General features: G+C 49.0%; 5 protein-coding genes across 5 annotated transcripts; 1 reads left to right on the top strand and 4 right to left on the bottom strand.

Annotated features, from left to right (window-relative positions):
• Positions 1-482: 482 nt before the first annotated feature.
• On the bottom strand, positions 483-1,885 carry FTJAE_11120 (riboflavin transporter MCH5; the record flags this gene model as incomplete). Its single annotated transcript, XM_037344031.1, has 2 exons — positions 483-1,496; positions 1,559-1,885. The coding sequence occupies 2 exons, from the start codon at positions 1,883-1,885 to the stop codon at positions 483-485; spliced, it is 1,341 nt and encodes a 446-aa protein (XP_037201811.1).
• Positions 1,886-2,531: 646 nt separating this feature from the next.
• Positions 2,532-6,557, bottom strand: FTJAE_11119 (extracellular alpha-1 4-glucan glucosidase; the record flags this gene model as incomplete). The annotated part of the gene is made up of 4 exons (XM_037344029.1): positions 2,532-4,059; positions 4,105-4,607; positions 4,669-4,909; positions 5,344-6,557. 4 exons carry the CDS (start codon positions 6,555-6,557, stop codon positions 2,532-2,534), a joined length of 3,486 nt encoding a protein of 1,161 aa, XP_037201810.1.
• A 1,702-nt stretch (positions 6,558-8,259) lies between these two features.
• Positions 8,260-9,428, bottom strand: FTJAE_11118 (uncharacterized protein; the record flags this gene model as incomplete). Its single annotated transcript, XM_037344028.1, has 3 exons — positions 8,260-8,374; positions 8,430-9,161; positions 9,208-9,428. 3 exons carry the CDS (start codon positions 9,426-9,428, stop codon positions 8,260-8,262), a joined length of 1,068 nt encoding a protein of 355 aa, XP_037201809.1.
• Positions 9,429-10,131: 703 nt separating this feature from the next.
• Positions 10,132-12,421, top strand: FTJAE_11117 (uncharacterized protein; the record flags this gene model as incomplete). Its single annotated transcript, XM_037344027.1, has 4 exons — positions 10,132-10,152; positions 10,220-11,056; positions 11,117-11,348; positions 11,409-12,421. 4 exons carry the CDS (start codon positions 10,132-10,134, stop codon positions 12,419-12,421), a joined length of 2,103 nt encoding a protein of 700 aa, XP_037201808.1.
• A 148-nt stretch (positions 12,422-12,569) lies between these two features.
• Positions 12,570-20,235, bottom strand: FTJAE_11116 (uncharacterized protein; the record flags this gene model as incomplete). The annotated part of the gene is made up of 11 exons (XM_037344026.1): positions 12,570-14,590; positions 15,257-16,191; positions 16,242-16,366; positions 16,624-17,310; positions 17,364-17,840; positions 18,047-18,152; positions 18,373-18,478; positions 18,565-18,773; positions 18,836-19,177; positions 19,246-19,782; positions 19,848-20,074. Coding segments are annotated over 11 exons (5,772 nt in total), but the record flags the coding sequence as incomplete, so codon positions are not given.

The raw sequence follows: 20,235 nt of genomic DNA, 5'->3' as shown, positions 1-20,235 counted from the left end.
TCTTAGGATGTTTGGATGGGAGCCAAGGGATGATGCTCCTGAGCTTCATTGATGAACATGGATAGGAGGATTGAGGAGGAAATGCATTGTGTATCTTTAAGGTTCTTAACTTACCAATAGTCGATGATCGATGCTTAGGGTCCAGATTTTGCAGGTTCGTGTCGCGCACCTAATCGAAAAAGATCACTAGTGAGACTATATGCTATTAGACGGCGCCTCTCTTGAAGGTTCCCATTTTTATCATCGTCTAGCCTTTGATACTTACAGAAGCCAGCATAAGTTCACCGCAGAGCTTCCTAATGACGGCTATCGGAGGCTATCCCAGTGATCGTTGTAAAATAGGTACGGAATTAGCTTACAAGACACAGAGAAATTGATATGTTAATTGCGATGTGTTTCCATTACTAGCGAATGAAGCATCTAACTCTTAGAAATCTCGATCTTGACGACATCTTGGTCTGAAAGACTTCTACCATAGATCCCTAAATTTTCGTCCACTTCGGACCAGCCTGAAGATAGCGTGCAGCTCCATATGAAAACACCGAAGCAATCATGGTGCACCCACAAAACAACTGCAAGCCCATGAAGCTATTCCCACTTCCGCTCTGATCCGAGATCAACGCACCACCAAGCGGACTACCCGTCAAAGCTCCAAATGCATTAACAAGTGACGCAATTCCAATTCGTGTACCGATCTCTTCAATTGGACTGATCTGACCAACGCAGCCAGGGAAGATAGACACGTAGCCGCCTGAACCGTAGCCAAAGGCAACGGCATATGCCATGATAGCTCCCGTGCTCTGACTGCCTGGAATCCAAAGCACTAAAGTCAAGATGCCAGTAAATGCGGTGATTATCAACATGCAGTTGAACTGCCCGATGATATCTGCGAGGGCACCAGCTGTCAAGCGACCGATTAAACTGATACCGTTGATGAGTGGTAGAAGATATGGGACAAGGTCTGACGAAACGTCGCTCGCCTTTGCCTGGATGATGATGTAGTTCAACGGTAGAAACATCCCCCAAAAGAAGAGAAAGCCACCGAGCATCGTCAACAGCATGACTGGCTCCTTGAAACATCTCTGATAGTCCGAAAATGCGAAAGGACGAGGTTTCGGGGGAGTCCGCGACTTGATCAACGCGCACGACATCGCCATAAATGCCAAGAACATGAAGCCGACAGCCCTCAAAGTCCAGCTGAAGCCAATACTTCTGAATAGACGGGATAGCATGATGGGTAGCACTATACCACCGGCTGAGGACCCAGAGTTGACTATGCCAAAGACCGTTCCCCGCTTCTTTCGAAACCATGATGTTGTCGATGTGAGAGACGCAGTGAACACGGCGCCTGACCCCACTGAACTGAGTAAAGCTTGGGAGAGTAGTATCTGGTAGTATTGGGTTGATAGCGAGAGCATCAATATGCCAAAGACGTATACTGGTGCGCCAATGAGGAGAAGATATCGAGGACCGTATGAATCGTAGACACGACCCCACTGCGAGCCGCGTTGTTAGTTTCGTTCTCTAAACTGTCTATGTGATTGGAGACTTGACCTACGACTGCTGAACCACCAACTTGGAAGAAAGCCTGCAGACTCGTGATCCAGCTAATCGTGCTAGGGCTGTAATCTGTCAAAGGACCGGTCTGGTAGTATTCGAGAAACACACCGACGCAGGTTACTAGACCGAAGGTGCAGAAGAGACCGAACCAGCCCCCGAGTACGACGAGCCATGCGTCCCTGCCTCCCTCAGGATACTCAGTCTCGGTGACGGGAGATACTGGTTGAGACTCTGGTAGTGTCTCGACTTGAGGACTCTTTTCGGATACCTCGAGGTCCATGTCTGGTCTGGTAGAGCATGAAAGGGAACTCTCAGTTTGGGCCATGACGATCCAGTGCTTTGGTCGACTTGTGATGAGAATATCGATCAAGATGGATTCACAATGGTTCTGAAGCAACACATAGTTGCTAAGGGCTTTTGTCGTATCTTGGCGACAGATAACCGGAATCACGGAGTCTGCACCCGTACCGAGCCGATAGAAGAAGATTACCAAGCAAGTGTAGTCTTAACAGCAACTAGATCCGCGGGGAAAAGAGGCTCGAGATTAGTAGCCGGCAGAGGCACACCAGCGTAGCAAAGTTCCCCACGGTATCTAGCCTGTAGCCGACGGGGCCGCGTGGGGATCCTGTGGAGACATGGTCTGAGAGGGGAAGAGTACTCAGCCAAACCGCGTTCGATGCTTCGCAATTTACGGCCCCACGCTAATAAGAAAGGATCGGACGTGGTTATTAGCCTCCGCCCTGCTACGATCACATTTCATGAAATCCCGTTCCGGAGGGGTCCGACGGATCGATGGCCACGCCAACTATTCTTAATCCTAGGTATGCCGTCATGGGTTGACCAGACCAACTTGGACTAAAACAATTAAAATCTTGTTAATTCTCGAAATAGATAAGTTCTCTCTGCTGAATCACGCCCCTAGCCACAAGTCTGATGAAAAGAAAAAAGCACAACTAAACCAGTACACATTGTTAAAGTAACAGTACCAAGCCCACTATCGCGACTATCACACCCCAGTAACTGATCTGATATCGGTATGCTTCAGACGAAGAAACCGTCGATGGAACAGATGAAGCCTCACCATGTCCCAAAGAACTGAGGCTATGTGTCGACTCGGATGCCCCAGCCTCTTTAGTGACTTCAACCTCGGTAGCGAACGTCGTGGACATGTCTGGGTTATGCCCATTGACAGGTACTGATTGAGAAGGACGAGAGGGAGTGTTGGATTGAGGCGCTGGAACAACGCCTGTTTCTCTTGTGAGGCCCTCTGAAGAAACTTGCTGACCCTTGAGAAGAGGCGATGGTTTGGAGGGTTTCTGTGCATTACCGGATTTGGATGCTGGGATACCTGGTTGGTTCTTGTTGTTATCCCCTGGCGAAGTTTGGACTGCTACAGAGGATCCTTCGTTCTCACCACCTGGTCGATCAGTATTTTGCGGGCCTTGTGCCGGCACGGGGCTGGCTGTCTCCTTGTTCTGTGCCTCATCTGCTGGTCCCTGGGTGGCGGCCTTAGTACCTGAGGGTCCGTTCTGATAATCCGGTCCCTTGCTGCTCTTTTGGCCTTGTGTTGATTGGAGGTTGGCTGGCTGTTTGTTCTGCGCGCCGCCTCCTGGTGCTTGAGTCGCGGCTTCAATACCTGAAGGTCCATTCCCGTAACCCAGTCCCTCGCCGTTCTGCTGGCCCTGTGTCGGTTGAGGTTGGGAGTTGGCATCTCCTTCACTGCCAGTGTAAATCTGGTGACCTTGAATCTTATCAGGGTATCCGTTGTTCCCAGCCTCACCTGCGATCCAACCGGAAGGGTTGTAGTTCACACCGGCTCCCTCACAAGCAGCAAGTGGAACGACCATCGTGACAACATCCTGCCCCTGATCGCCACAGGCGTGGCATGGCGAGATAATGGTGGTCATATCTACTGGTGGATATTCTTGGTGATCACAGCCGCAGGGAGTGTATTCCAGAGTTACCGGTATACAAGTAGTGATGAGAACTCCTGGCTGGCTTGGGTTGATAGTGACATATGTGACAGTGGTTACTGTCGTTGCCACCACAATCTCTGTGTAAGTGACGCCCTCGGTGATGCGAATGGTTCGGATAGGGCCGGGCGTATTTTGAGATGGAGTGCCAGGGATTGATCTTAACTCTGAAATAGTCGTGGATACTGTAGTTCCTGGAGAAGATACTGAAGAAGAGGAGACTGATTGCTTCTTACTTGTCTGAGCAATCGACACGAATGTTGATGAGAACGCCCTTGTTCCTGAGGCCTCTGAAGCCCTTGAAGAGATGGAAGATGAAGAGGAGGAGGAGGAGGAGGAAGAGGAAGAAGAGGAGACTGCTTGGCGATAAATGGTCAAGAGGCGATTCGACGGAATAGCACGGCGTCTGCCTGCACCGCCAGTTGTGCCTCCACAGAACAGACCGGAATCACCAGGACATCGAAGGCTACAACGAGCATCCTCGACAATTTCAGAGCCAGCCAGGGAATCAGCCTTGTAACAAGTCCTATGAAGAGTTAGCTTGAGTCCTCTTAATTGTCAAAACACTCACTGTTCATAGACACCAACATATATGCTACCAGCACCCAGCTTAACACAGATCTCTGTGGTCATGTCGGCCTGGGTCGCTACCTCCGTAAAGGTTGGGAATCCCTCGTCGGATCGCAGACAGGCGATAAAGTCATAACCCTCAAGAACTTGGATATTTCTTGGGCTTGTGGAAGGAGTTGATGAAGTTGTCGATGTAGTCAAGGTTGGTGAAGTTGAAGATCCCGATGGTGGAGCGCTTGTGACAGTCGAGGTCTGTTGTTGGGTGGATAGTACTGTAGACTCTGTCTCTGTTGTAGTTTGACTGGAGCTGCTTGGAATTGATTCTGGCGCTGTAGAACTAGAAGAGATGTTTGTCTCACTGGTTGACGTCTCGGAGCTTGGGCTCTCGGTACTGCCAGATGTCACGATGGTGGAGGTCTCAGTACTTGAGGTTGTAGTGGTAGTGAGAAGAGACGAAAGGAGAGAAGATCCCGCAGAGATTGATGTTGTAGGCGTCAGAGTAGACTCAGATATAGTGTTTGATGTAGACAGAGATGTAGACAGAGACGTAGACTGAGATTCGGACTCCACCGTGGACCGTGACGTGGACTGTGAGGAGATGGGCTCTGATGATGTCGGCAAAGTTGTAGAGATGGATAGGGATGAAGATGGAGTGGATGATGTAGTTGTAAGTGAGGTAGTTGTAGAAAGTGTACCTGTGGAAGACGTAGATGCAGATGCCGTAGCTGACGAAGATGTGACTGTTGAGGTGGAAGACGTAAACGTAGACGATGTAGCTGTAGAGAATGTAGAGGATGTGGTAGAAACTGAAAAGGGATCAGATGTAGATGATGATGCTGACGAAGACGTAGGCAAAGCTGAAGAAGACGTAGATGAAGCTGACAAAAACGTAGACGAAGACGATGTAGACGAAGACGATGTAGATGATGCAGATGTAGACGGTATAGATGTAGAGGATTCAGTTGAAGACTCTGTGGTCGTCACTGCCGCAGTTGTTGAGGTTGCGCCGTCTGAGGATGTTGATGATGACGATATTGGGCGTATTTTGCGAATATAATCAGTGCCTGGAGTGAGTGACAAGTCCGAGGGCTGACCATATACGAGGCACCTCGTAGACCCCTCTATGAAAATTGCACCATCGCACTGGCTGTCAATGTCACATGCCTCTAGACATGTCTGCAGATCATATCCTGTTCCTTTACTAGCTACTGAGCTGAATGTGTTTGGCGCGGTATCGCACGTGATTTCAAACTGGTTGATTGTACCACTATAGATACCGCTCTGGCAGGTTGGAGGTGCTGAAGATGTCGTTGAGGGTGCCTCGGAGGTTGAATCAGCTGACGATGTTGAGGTTGAATCAGCTGACGATATTGAGGTCGAATCGGCTGACGATGTTGAAGATGTTGACGTTGAAGTTGTTGAGGTTGCGTCGTCTGAAGAGGTTGAGGATGACGACGATGATGCGGGTATTTTGTAAATGTAATCACCGCCTGTAGTTGGGTATGTGGTTGACAACGATCCACTATATACGACGCAGTAGCCCATTTGCTCCGAGAAAGTTGCACCATCACATTGACTATCAGCATCGCATGCCTGCAAACATGTCTGCAGTGTATATCCAGCTCCAAGACTAGTTAGCGTATTGTATGCGTTCGGCGAGGCACCGCATGTGATTATAAACTGATTGACAGAACCGCTAACGGTACCGCTCTGGCAGGCCGGAGGTGATGAAGACGTTGAAGAGGCCGCCTCGGAGGTTGAGTCAGCTGAAGATGTTGACTCTGCTGAAGATGTCGAAGATGGGCGCGATGAAACAACAGCCAGATCCCACGAGGCATCGGGTGTTGAATAGTCAATGTGAGCAAAGAGGTGGCAGATATTGCCATTACCGCTGTATGACAAGGATACCGCAACGCAGTTTGAATCACTTGCGCACATGTCCATGCAACCTTGCAAGTCAGCAGCGGCGCCAGTGGAGATTTCAGTGCCAACATAATGTCTTCCACAAGCAGTATTAAACTGCACATTGTCGGTAGAGCTAGTATAGGTGCCTGCTTGGCATTGCGGTGCTGCGGATGATGTAGCCGACGCAGCAGCAGAAGAAGTCGTCGATGGTTCCACGGATGTCGAGGTGGTTTGCTGTACGCGGACAGCTATATCGGTGTAGTCGTTGGTCGTAGCACTGTATGAGCTGTACAAATAGCAGATGGTTATGTTATCCCACACAATGCCAACGCATGACGCATCATTTGCGCAGACCGCCATGCACTGTCCAATGGTGGCGGCATTTTGAGAAGCTTGAGTGGTGTAAGATGTACCCGTTAACCCCTTACCGCAGATAACGTCAAAGTCGACGCCCTGAACGGTGGTAGGGCCTGCAGTGGTGCCCTGTTGGCAGGTTCCTGCCATTGCTGTACTGGCCCAGAGGGCGAAAAGTCCGACTTGCAGCTTCATTGTGTGTAAGCCAGCATTCAATGACAAAAAGATGGAACTTGTATACAATTAGGAGAGTACAATTGAATAACACTTCTTAGGGTCTCTATATCTTTTTTTCTCTTTCTCGTATTCTCTGTCTTCATGAGACATTTATTATTCCCTGAGCTTTGCCCAAATCTGGTCTTAAGGTTTATATTACATTCCATCAACTTCGTGTTTAGGAACTAGACCAATTTTCCAGGCGACATGTTATCCAGTCCGGCGTACTGCAAACTCTAATAATATTACGTTAAATTATCTGTATATTATAATTCTACTATAATTACGATAATATCGATTATAGTAGCTGAGTGATAGCGACAAGCAGATCGTCAGTAACTACAGGACAAAAGATGGCATTTTTGACAATAAATATTCACATTTGCAGCGTCACGGGTGTCGGCATCCCTTTACCAATGGTGGCGCCCATCACTCATGATTTTATTCATTAGCTTAGACATCTTTCGGCTACGGGTTCTTGTCAAACCGTTATCTCCAACCGTCAGCCTATCACGCCTCATTTGAACGGCGTGGCTTGCACTAAAGCCAATATCTGTGGCCGCCACAGCTTCGCAACGACCGTCTTCAGTATGCCGAAGATCCGTCAAAACAACTGATGATTTGGGGTCTCGAAGGGGCTTTTCACTACCGTTGGCATGTCTAAAATTGCGTAGCGTGTGAGTGGTGGCTTGCTCTATCCACCAGAGTCGAAAACACCTAGAGTTGTCACCATTTGATGAACATGGAAAACCCGTTTGATGAAAAATCGAAAAACGTCATGCTGGTAATGACAATAGTTGGATGTATGTAATTGAAGCTGCAGATCATACAAGTTCAGAGTCACATCAGCTATAGGGCACGGCGCGACATTACAAGGGTCTTTAGGATCCACGCAACGAGAGCACGCACTAACTGATTTAGACTTGACAGAATGCCACTAGTCTGAAACTCAATGGCTCGCTTAATGTCAGCCTATCACGTACCTCTCGCTTAAGTACAACAGTAGCTGTCAGTTGGAAATGTCTAACCGCTTAGAATCTGTCTACGTGCAGCATGTCTAAAACAAAACAGCCGCAAAGCTTATCCCAGCGCCTTTCTCGGCATGATTCCGCTGGACCCAGCTTGAGAGGTTATTTTTAGAGCTGAAGAAAGCTTCGGGTCCGACCTCATGATTGATGCAAGCTTTCTTATTCCTCTTTTATCTTAGGCCATGATGCCGCTGTTTTCTAGTAAGGTTAATGGTTCCAGACCAACTACCTCAGTGGATTCATGACACTTGGCTCGATTCTTGTCGCGAGATCTACATGGCCGGTAAAAGAATAGCGGCATAAAAGAAAGTCCACGTTTGGGGGCTAGGGGAGGAAAGAAAACTCAGGACCTTGACCCTAAATGATAATAATCTTTAGGTAAATTTAGCTTAAGCTTAGGGTACTTTTTACTTAGTTTATTTTAACACCTTATATCAAGGTTCAGTGTTTTCTTGCCCCCCGAGGGGGGATAGACGAAGTGTGTGTAGTGCTATATCATGGATGGGGAAAAGTTTGGTAGGATGCTACAATTTCTGATACGTGACGCGACATGCTAGTACAGTCATTAGTGTAAGCATCCTTGGTGCATTGAGTTTATACTGAAGATCTAGTGTAGCATTGAGTTCTATAAGACGCCAATTACTAATTGCAAGCTATATGTCCAGCTTGACGGGCTTAACAAAGTCCATCGTCAGGACTTTTGTCTCGCCATTCGCCTCAACCGCCTTCGTCGCCGCTTCAGTCTTGATCCTCCAAGGCGGGATACATCTGCAATACATCAGTCAATCTTTCGCTCAACACTTTCTCGGGCAGGTTTACATACGCTTCATCATGTAAACACCAGATCACCTGGGCCGGATTCCCCAGCCACCCAACCTTTAACGCCGCAAACTCAGCCGATGACCCATCAAAGGGTCTTCCGTTTAGATTAGCCCTTCCAGCAATTGCCATTATCGCAATATCAGGCTTTGGCTGTAAATCTCGCAGAATTCCCTCGTACCCTCCGAGATGTGCGCTCCAAAGCAATGCTTTCTCACCGATGACAAAGTTGAACATCAATTGCCCGCCATCGCTGTGCGAAAATACGTTGCGCTTTCGATCAGAGACATATTCGATGAAGGAGCGATGACCAGGTGTGAGATTCTCGGGCGGAATTAGTTCACCGACCTTGAGCAGACCATATTTCATGCCGATGGTGATATCAAGCGTGCAACTAAAGGGACTCGCTGAGCCTCTGTATACAGTTGCTGTGTCTATAACTTCGGGGTGATCTGTAGGCATCATGCAGTGCAGTGAAGGCCAGACATCAACTGAGAAAGCTGTAAGACTATCCAGTGGACGTCGGGGTGCACCAGGAGGAGCGGGGCAGAGCAATGACGAGTCAGCATTGGCCTTATTCCAAGTCTCGCGAGTGAACAACGGAATACGCTCGCCACCTTGAACGGGGAGGAGTTGTCGTTCTGGAACGCCGGCTTCTCGAAGGAGGTTGATAGCTTCATTGTTGGCTATGACGATGGCGCCAGTTTTGATGGCTATTCGATCTGCGCCAGGAAGGCTTGACTCGTTAGTGTTATAATCTGTACTATGACAGTGATACTGACTGGTCAAAATGGGCATGCGAGATGAAGATGTAGTCAGCTTCTTGGACATCATCAACCGAGAGGTAAGTCTTCAAGATTGAGGGTCTGTCCAACCAGGTATCGAGGAAGATGGTGACACCTCGGGTACGCATTCGGAAGGTCGTGGCGCCTGTTGAGTCAGTGACCGATCGACTCTGGAGTAAAGAGAGTATAGACAAACCGAACCATTCAAGGGTAGTCATGATGTCTATCGAGGGTAAGCTTGTGTGAGTTCTCTGCGATAAAATGTTTGGGCCTGTCGCTTGAAAAGCTTCACTACTTTGTCTTTATTAAAACGCGAAAGTTAGCTCTTCCCACTCCGATGCATAACTTGTTCAATAGTAGTACTTAGTCAAAGAATGGCATTTTTCTAGCTAAATAACTTCTACCCATTCATTTAATACTGTCGCTTCCCGACAATTACCCTGGACCAAGCGGGGCCGGCGGGGTAAGACACTCCATCGCCCAAAAACCGTTAGCCCCCCACCTTTATCGAGATATCCCGTCCCGTCGGTTCTCACCATAACCATCCTCTCCTCCCAGGCAAACATATCGGTAACGCAACGGGGTAATTCGTTATGGAGCAGAATACATTGTCTTGTGATCATTGCGGAGAGACCTTTCAGCGCCGTGAGCACCGTGATCGACACGTCCTACGACACACGGGCCTCAAACCCTTTCAGTGCAACATCTGTTCCAAGTCCTTCTCTCGCAGGTCCAGTAACATGCCATATTCGGAGAGACGAGATATTTGCTGACACATCGTAGTGATACACTTACTCGTCACAGATCATTGCATGGTAATCAGCCTGGATCGACTAGAACACGTCGTCGCCGGCGGGGTCAAGCTTGTCTCCCTTGTTCGAGGTCGAAGCAGAGCTGTGATGGAGGTCATCCTTGTTCGCGATGCGAGACTCGCAACTCAGAGTGCGATTATCCTGAGAGGGCGTTAAGTGCACGACGTGATGATGGTGAAACTACAATCGTGCGAGAGTCATCTCGAGGGCAAGAGATCTCTGCTTCATCGCCCCTCACAGCTCAAAGCGCAGACTTGCAGGAGGAGGCTTTTATATCTGGTGACCTTCATGAGATTTCAGAAGAATGGGATAATCCTCCTTCTATCCCTTCTGATACGAGTGGAATGCCGACAATAGCATCAAGCGCCATATACACCGCACTTCCGGATACTTCTTCAAGCTGGCCAACCTTGTCCGATACCTTTACCCTCGACGGAAGACTTGACAGTCTTGGGATCATGACAACTGATTCATGGATGCCTTGGAACTCGTCAATGGCCCATCTTTCCTTTCCGTGGTTCATGGACGAATTAGAGATGCCACTTGAGCTGCCCGATATGGCACATCCTCATGAAGACGAAGTGCATCACGGAACCTCAACCCAGCAGACGGTAGAAGCTCCGGCGTATTTAACTCCGGAAAACATATGTTCCGCTTTCACGCAGCCATGCCATCCGTTCCCAGAGCCAGAGAGTATTGGTCTGCAAATGGCTGGGGCTGAAGTCTTTGGGCATATCCATGAGATACCTCAAGATGCTGTAGAGGGGTTGAAAAATTTCTACAAGACACAACGGCGAGACCAAACACCGACAGCCATTCCTCGGGATATCCTACACGCGTTTGTAGAACTGTACTTTGAGTACTTTGACTGTCAGTTCCCATTTTTACACCCATCTCGCTTTGAGGACCCAGATGTCCCATGGGTCTTGCTGTTAGCCGTAGCAGCAGTCGGAAGTCATTACTCCGAAATCCAAGGCGCAGAAGAGTACAACTCCTCGTTATGTGACCTACTAGCCCGCGCTATTGAACTACCTGTAAGTAGAGTCACAGATGACCATGCTCTTCGTGACTTGATAGCTAACCCTCAACCCCAGGTACACGACAACATATTAAACGTTGACATAGTAACAGTACAGTCTGTCTTTCTCTTGCATGTTCTATGGCTATTCTCAGGCTCGCATAGAGATAAGGTAGTTCTGCAGCACAAGCGAAGTAGCCTGGCGACGATGTGCTGGGATCTTCTTGGCAAGGCTGACAAACGCAGACAGTCAACTCAAACTGAGCCCCATGCTGGAGAAGTATGGCAAAAATGGATTACAGAGGAGAGTAAACTACGTATAGTTACTTGCGTACGTGTATTGGAGTGTTTGAGCCATATCTTTCTAGGTACTCCGCTGGTCTTCAACCTCCGCGAGGCGACGCGACAACTGCCTTGTCCTGAAACGCTATGGCAGTCTCGGGATGCTTCAGAGTGGAAGTCACGGCAAGAAAACTCCACAGGTATCGTAGTTGTCTCTGGCATCGAGGTCGATTATATGACTCATCATCTTTTTTTAGGACGCAAACCGAAGCCAGGCGCCTTTACCGCCAAAGTCATTCTTCTCGAACTCTACATTGACGACAGAAATTACTACCGACGGCTACGCAACTCACAGCTCTTACAGTCATCATTTGCATCATACTTCAACTCCTCAACAAATAGCGATACTCAACAGGCGCCGGTCCCTTCGCTTCCCAGACCTGACATCAGTAGAAGCGAAAATGCTCTTCTAGACACGACGATTGGACAAGTGACCTTGAAAAACATGTCAAACCCTGGACACTTTACAGAAACAATATTTCATGTCATTGCGATTCTGAGACTTATTCCGCTTGAGACGTTGCACTCTGCTACGGGCTGGGAGACCAACAAAGAACAGATGAAGAAGTCCAAAATGCATCTCAATGACTTCTTCAAGAACAATGGTGTCAAGGCACGAAAGGGTTTATGGCATGCTACCTGCATCTTCAAAACAACACGGAGTTCTCGTCGTCTTGCGTGCTATGATGCGCTCAGTCTCACCGTGGCGATGGGCTACATCTACTGCTATAATGAGACACGTACATCGTTGGGCTCAACTCCAACGCGTCCGGTGATTACGCGTCTTGATCAATTACAAGATGGAGAAGCTATTGAAGAATGGATTGGGAATGGTAGCGATAATGTCGTTCACTTGACTGGAGTTGGACTACTGGATGGCTCTGACCACTGCGTTCGTTTCCTTCGAGATTTGGAGAGGACGCTGGTGTCGCAGATTGCATGGCGTGGATTCTGTCGAGCTTTTGCTAGCAGTTTCGCCCAGCTGAGGCGTGGTGAGACGCCGACGATGAGCTCGAGGGAGTACACTAATACTGAATGACCTCTCTTCATATTTGATGAGAGAACAATGCCATTATGGGGATTCAGTATGGGTTATCTACGATATAACCATAAAGGAATCCAAGATCTCCGAGGGAGGAATTAAATAATTATTATACGGTGAAGAATATTTGCTACTACTGCATCTGTTAGGCAGTACAACCAGGACACTCAAAGCAAGAGTTATCGCTCCAAGTCCCATCCATTGAATGATCAGGCCAATCCCTAAAATCCGCCACCTTAAGCTCCCTAAACGAAAACATACACCTGTCATCCTTATAACCCGACCCAACACAGTAATCCAGCGCCATACAAATAGCAGCACACTTCTCAGGCGAGCTCTGATCAGGGTACGTGTCAAGATCCCACTGGTTATACGCCTCCCAGAAGCCCTGGTAATCACACAGCGCAGCTGGTTTGCCAGATACAGCGCGGCAGCTATCGCCTTGCGAGTACGAGCAGTATTTCGTGGCGGGGAGGGTAGCGGTCTCGGAGCAGGTTGGGCATGTCCAGCAGGAGTTATGGCTCCAGACGGCGTGGTCCTGTGGCGCATCTTCGTGGATTTCCATGTCGGATTGCTGGATTTTCTTGGATGTGAAGAGGCAGCGGTTTTCGGTCTGGAAGTAGGCAGATGATTCACAGTTCTTGAGGGTTTGGCAGATAGCGGCGCATTGGTAGACGGTATCTTGGTAGGGATAGTCTGCGCGGGGCTCTTTCCATGTTGTGCCGGTGAAGAGGGCGCCGTACATGCAGACAGTGTCGCTGTGGTCTGTGAAGCGGTCGAACTCGCATTCTTGACCACGGTTGTAGAGGCAATTATCAGCTGAGGATGTTGTAGTCGTTAAGCTGTCAGAGGTTTGGGTAGTAAAGGTTGTAGACTCGGGGGCGACAGTAGTATCGGTGTTAACAGGCGTGGAAGTCTTGTGAGCAGTTGTCTCGGGCGCTCCATTGTCACAAGAAGAGCACGTGAAGCAATCCATGCTATACCAATCAACATCAATACCATCATCCATCATATTGCGAACCTCGGAAGGAGTAACAACGTTGTTTGAGAAGAAGCACTTCCGAGGAGCGAACATGTAACCCGCTGATTTGCACCCAGGCAGTGTCTTGCAGATCTCGGCACAGTCTTCGGGGCCATCGTACCAAGGTCTCGTCTCATCGTCGCCGTCTTGGCTGGGGAGTTGGTATGTCAGGCCGTTATAGAGGCCGTACACTCTGCAGTTCCATGCGGGGTTGTTGTCGAAGCCGTTGCGCAGGCCGCAGTTTGGCTTGCAGGCTGTTTCGGTGGGTTGGGCGGGACGTGTAGTGTCTGTGTTGGGGGGAGCGGTGGTGGTGGTCTCGGGCATGGTTCTCTCAGTGAAGACTTCAGATGAGGAACTGGCAGAGGTTGTTTCGGGATCGATGGTTCGCTCGGTGAATGTTTCGGATGTCGTAACTAGGTTTGTAGCGGGCGCGCCAAAGTCGAGGACAAAGTTGCCAATGTTGGCGGGGGTGACTTGGTTGGAGATGAAAATGGAGTCAACCAAGATAACAGAAATACCGTTTCCAGAACAAGTCATGGAGATGGCGAAGGTAGCAGAAGCAGACTCTGCGTCAACCTGCTGAAGAACATGCGTCCAAGACACGCTTGTTCCAACAGATGACAGAGACTGCGAGTAGAACTGTCTGCTGCCCAAAGCCGCGGTGACAGTGCAATCCTGACTACCACCAGAAAGAACGGCATAGTAGAACTGAACAGTGTACGTATTCTGAGATCCAATGCTCAGCGAATTGATAGTCTGCCAAATACTAGCAAACGATCCCGTATCTCGCTTTCCAGCTGGGTTTCCAGAAGCAGTCAATGCAGCGCAGCCATCATCGCGACTACCATCAGCCTTGTAGCAGCCTCCCTCGTGAAACTCTGCATTTCCGGACGCGCCGAAATTTGTGAGGCCACTGGGCGGGTTGTTGGCATTGCGGGCGGCGAAACTTCCTCCGTCGATGGCGTTGGTGATGATAATGTCGACCTCTTGGGTTGTAGTTGTCGATTGGGGGATGGTCAGGTTGGGAACCTCGGATGTTTCGGAAATGTCGGTCGAGACGGAGGATGTGACCGCAAGACTAGATGCAGATGTTGGACCACTGGGCTTACAAGGACCAGCAGCGGCCAAATCAGCCAGGGCCAGGCCTACAAACACAAGAATAGACTGCATGTTGAAGCGAGACCACAAAATTGGTCAAGAAAAGAGTGAGTGAGAGCTTACCTCCTCAAACAAAATTGTGCGATGATGTTTTATTATGTATGGACCCCTTGTCTCGCCAAGTCTTTACTCGACTCAGCTTTGGCAAACTATTGACAGAATCACGGTCGAGATTTACTGTTTTCAGGAACCGTGATCAATATTCGGGTTAGCGAACTGCTACTATTGACAACTATTGATCCTTATAGCGGGCCGTTGGGGCTGCTAAACCCAGTCCGTGATAGTCGGTATCGCGGCGCCTGGGGAGTACGGGCCTACGGAATAACGGCCGTTGGAATCATTGGTCTTTAGCTTCAGCGGATAAGATAAGAACGCAGTATTCAACTTCTAAATATATTAGCTAGGGGGGGTTGCGGCAGTAATGAAATTTATTAGTAATCACGTTGAATTGTCTCTTATATTTTACCTCTAACAGAAGGGTTTGAACTAAAACTCTGCAATAAGACTTAACATAACTTAGGTCATATATTACAACCTTTCTAAGCTAGATAAAACAAGTGAAATGTGTTGCAGTATAGGGATGGCTCTACCTGTTATCGAGTTTGAGAAGCACTCATTTAGTACATCAACTAAAGGGAGTTTGGATAAATTACCCTCCGAATAAGTAGGATCAACTAGAACCAGTCCAGGTATGACATCACATATTCCACTAGTGTCATATGGTCCAGTCAGGTAAGGAACTCCATGGTTGTGGCTAATCCATCGCTGAGACTCAACCGACTCAGGTCCATTGAGTAGAACTGGCGGCAAACCAACGTTTTGTGCAATCGGACGCACCATGGCTGACGAGTTCTTTCTGCTACCGGCCCAACAGGTCCAGAGGCACAATAGGGAGTGGTAAACAGCAACCAGGTGGAAATCTGTGCGTTCCTTCGGTGCGATCTTCCTGCAGGCTCTGATAAGTTGACCCGCATGCCAAATTGCCGACCTGCTGGCACGACTCTGTTGCCATTCCTGAAGGTGGGTAAATATGTCAGAAGCAGACGCTTGCTTCCCACTATTCAGAAAGTTCTCTCTGAGATGTCTGGGCATGGCCGAGTAGAGCATGGTGAATTCCACCATGAAGGTAAGAATAGGTGATTCTACGCTATCTTGATCTCTTTCGACCACCTCTCGTAGCTCATCGAATAGAAATACCATATCTGAATCAACAGGTGATCGGCTCAAGTCAGTAAACGACCAACCAGAGTCTTCGTTTTTGCGGAAAATCATTCTTCGGCGATGATCTGCAACAAGAAGCGACAGAAAAGAGTATAGTAACGATAACTTGGCGAGACTGGAGGCCTGAAAGGATGAGAGTAGGTCGATCGATCGAATATCAGAAAGACAGTCGGTAATCGTCATTCTGCGCTCTGCAAAACGAGGTCCATGGTTCTGGTACAGGGACTTCCACTCAGATGCCGACTTTGAATACCAGAACCGACAATCTTCCGGTATAGGCGTCGAGACATCAAGGGGAGACATCTGCGCTGCGACGTTCCTTATGACCGATCGCTGTGTGCACTGCAGAAGATGTCGAAAGACTGTCCTGAGATTGCTTATAAGATTTTGTTGGCCAGCGGGAATGTTAGCACTTACCGCTTCAAAGACTCCTGTTGTGCCCATCTTCTCCACGCCTCTTCTGACTTGCTGGATGGCTTGTCTAGCATGACGCTTGGGTTAGAATAGGTATGTTGATCAAACAGACCAGCGTGTCGCAACATCTGTCGCCCGTTAGTTAAGAAATCCGTACTTGCAGATGGGACTTGGTCACATGTGCTGTCATCTCTGACAAGGAATCAGATATCTCAGATATTCTTTTATCACCACTCCAAAGGCCCGTTTCCGACAGTATCATAAGCGACTGAACATACGACAGGTCACGGGTCAGTGTGTTTTCCCGTTCACCCTAGTACCTGATTAGTCCCTCCCGAAATCCTGAACCAGTAATAGACCTGCCGGCGGGCATTTTGTAACTAACCGATGCTGCAAGGTGGAGACGTAGCATGTCAAACAGTCCCAGCCCGAACTTGCGGGTATATGTCCTTGACGATGATGCGGCGCCAGCGACGATACATGCTATAAGAAGGGGTAAACTGCAAGTTGATGGATCGAAAGTCGCAATGTGGATGAAGGCTGAGGTATTGGTTTCCTGAGTGGTAAGGAATACCTTGAGGAACTTGTCTAACGTTTCGGCTGAGGGGAACACTCGAATCGCCTGTGATGAGTGAGTCGTCTGAGCCACGTCGATCATGGCAACAATGATCTCGTCTCTTCTTGCAACCGGCAGAGATCCACTGATTACAGAGGGATTAAATGGACCTAAGCCTTCCCCCATCTGGAGGTGTTCGTCAATGGGAACATAGAGATAGGCTTTTGCTGAAGCTAAGTAATCTTCATCGGTAGGCTTCCAGCTTCCCAGAGTGGTACTGTAGGCTACTACGGCCTCCTCGAAGTCGACATTACCTTCGGACGGCAAGCTCTTGGAGCTCGTGGCTGTTGAGTCTTTCATTAAACTATCGTCGAAACATCCGGAGAAGTCAAGGAATGGGAGAGGAAGAAATGATGTATCAAATTCGGCATCAAGCGAGGAGTTTCTTAACCATTCCGTGGTGTCACTTGGCATCGCGCCGGCAATGATGTCAGCAGACTGGATGTCACTGCAGAGCTAAAATTGATCAACATGGGAACCAAAGCGAACCGTGATGTCGTTCTACTCACCTGCAATGGTCGCTCGTAAGTTGGTGGATTCGGTGAATTCGGAAAATCGAAAGTAAGGCCAAGACTACCATCAGCCGATACCAGACCAGTCCCGGTCTCGTCTCCGCTGCCGGTATTCGCGGTTGCCACTGCTCCAGTAGAGTCTTTTGTGGTCGACGATAAGATGTAAGAGTCACCCGTGTCGATAGATGTCCCAGCGCTAGATTCGCTTCGGGAATGGCGGCCTTGTCGAACCTGACTTGAACGAATGCAGGGAACGCCGCGTTTTATACATCTTCGGCATATGTCGAAGTCGTCGCATCGAATCTTGGAAGCAGCACAAGCCTGGCATGCTTTAGAGGCCCTTGGAGGTCGACTCGACAAGCCTCTTTTTCTGGGTGTTTGGCTGTCTTCTTGAGACTCGCAGGGTACCTGGCGCTTCATGACTTTCCTGCTAAGAATGGTAGGAATAGTGCTAACGTCTGCGTAACTTAGAACCTGCATATCAGTAGCCGCGTTGGGCTTAGAGGGGGGGGATTTGGTGGTAGTGACCAGAGAGATGAGGTAGCACAACCTTGTAGGGGAATTGTTCCCATATAATGCGCCAAATGCCGCTGAGTGTGGTCGTGAGTCCTGGAATAACAATCGGGGTCGATTGTCTGGGGAGGACGGAATCACGGTCTTTGGCATGGCCGAGAACTGACCGGGGTCAGATCCTTGACCTCGGGTTCCCCGCACCTTTTCGACGTCATTCCGGCGGTAAAGAATAAATATCCACAGGCCTCCTCACAATCAAAAACCCAGTTCTGCCTGGGGCACTGTCATAGGGATGTGCACTCAGTGCAGCATTGCTTGATAGAAATCGACATGATGTAAGTTAAACAGACTAGATGATTTCTATTTACAACCCGCCTCATTGTCATGCCCCTAGTCCTCCATTTTAGCCGCACTGGCACATTCACGTTCTATAAGTTGGCGATGCTCTTCCGACCTAGGCTTAATAATAACTCCGAAGGGAGCCTTTCCATACCTAAGGTCAAAACTGGCAGACACGTCTATAGTCTCGCCAGGAACACCCTTCACATCGAAGCAGTAGAGCAGCCTGCTCATCGCAATGAACATGTTGTTCCAAGCCACTGTGTTGCCGACACACACTCTCCGGCCCATTGAGCTGTTAGTTTCCTCATTCGCAGCAAAGTACAGGGAATGGAGTGAGACTCACCGGCGCCGAAGCCCAAATGCCCTTTCGTGGGCACATCCAGATCCTCGTCGAGGAATCTTTCTGGATAAAACCGTTCAGGTTCTTCGTAGTCAAGATGAGAAATCGCCCAGTGGTTGATGGTTACAACTGTTCCTGCGGCAATTTTGTAACCATCGAATGTGTCGTCCTTGATGAGCGAGTGAGGAATGCCTGTTTCGGCAATAGCCGGCCTAACGTCGTGACGTTCCTGTAAGCCTGTATCCATCTTGAAATTGGGGTGCGATGGACTTACTTCCATCTCATGCTTTCCTTAATGACCGCCTTGATCAGTGGTAGTTTCGGCATGTCGCCAAAGTCCGGGAGGCGTTCAGCTTTGGATCCGCACACCGAGTCGAGTTGCTGCCGGGCTCTCTCAACCCAATCAGGATACAATACTGCGGCTGCAAGAATCTCCATCAAGGTAACTCGAGTGGTGTCAGATCCAGCCTCGATAAGGGTCCCTCCTATGAAATAGCAATCCTCCGTACTGAACTCGCCATCAGTGTTCATGTCCAGAAGCTCGGTCATGAAGCACGGCTTCTGAGTCCCGAGTCTCCGTCTCTCCAAAAGGTCGTCAAACACCTTCTTATATCCCCTAAGGCAGTAAAACTGTGAGTAATCTGCTCTTGGTATCTGATGAACTTGTATCTCTGGATGACGTACCTTTTGGTTGATTGATGAAGAGCATCCCCCCACCAGCGCCAGGGCTGCCACGATGAGGGAATAGGCAGCTTCAAGAGTCCCGGAACGATGTCAACTAAAGCCTGGCCGGGCATCAAGTAGGGGGTGAACCGCTCCGCGTTGTTGAGCAAGTTGGCCAAATCCGGATCGCCCAAGTCTGAGCGCTTTCCATACGTGACACTCATGATGATAGAATTTGCGAATCGGGCATTTGCCTCCCACCAGCGATCAGGCTTATCCATGTAGTGATAGAGGAGAGCACGGGACTCTAGGTCCTGGAATGGCTGAAAAACGGTCGATTTCGTATTGTTGAGGATCTGATGCATCGCTTTTCTTTGTTTACGCCACTCTGACCCGTAAGGCATAAGAAGAAGACGCTTGTTACCGGAAATGATGTCACGGGCCATAGGCAGGTTTTGGCGGGAAGAATAGATTGCCGCCTTCTTGTCAAGTAAGGCGGTAACAGCGCGGCGAGAGTTCAGGAAAAGCCACGGCGTTCCACCAAACCTCATTGTGTACCTCAAAGACTCGACGTTAGTTTACCATTCTAAGGTATCATAGCAACTTTAAAACCAGAAACGTACATATCTCCAGATTTCCTGGCAATGGTCATCATCCAAGGACCCAGTCCTTTGGAAGGCAGCTGAAATGTGTTTCCAAATAAGGGTATGCCGGGGATGGGATTGGGATACTTGTAGTTCGCATTTCCAATAAGACGGGAGGCTACAAGCCAAGTGATACATACGAGGGGTGCGAGCCAGAGCCAGTGATAGCCATGGTCAAGCTCAGGCCGATTCTGGCTAGCCCATGCCTGCAAAGTATCAAGGAGTGCCATTGAATATTAGGTGATAGTTGTTTGCGGGTGTCAAATGATCAGTTCGCATCAAGTTTGAAATACAAAGCGAGTAGCTATAGAAGATATGTCGGCGGCCCTACCTTATGAGGGACGAATGTTAACCTTGGAATTGGAGG

The sequence above is a fragment of the Fusarium tjaetaba genome, assembly GCF_013396195.1.
Source record: "Fusarium tjaetaba strain NRRL 66243 chromosome Unknown NRRL66243_c0000270, whole genome shotgun sequence".
Lineage (NCBI taxonomy): Eukaryota > Fungi > Ascomycota > Sordariomycetes > Hypocreales > Nectriaceae > Fusarium > Fusarium tjaetaba.
Note: the sequence above shows the minus strand (reverse complement) of the source record. Positions and strands in the feature narration are given on the sequence as shown.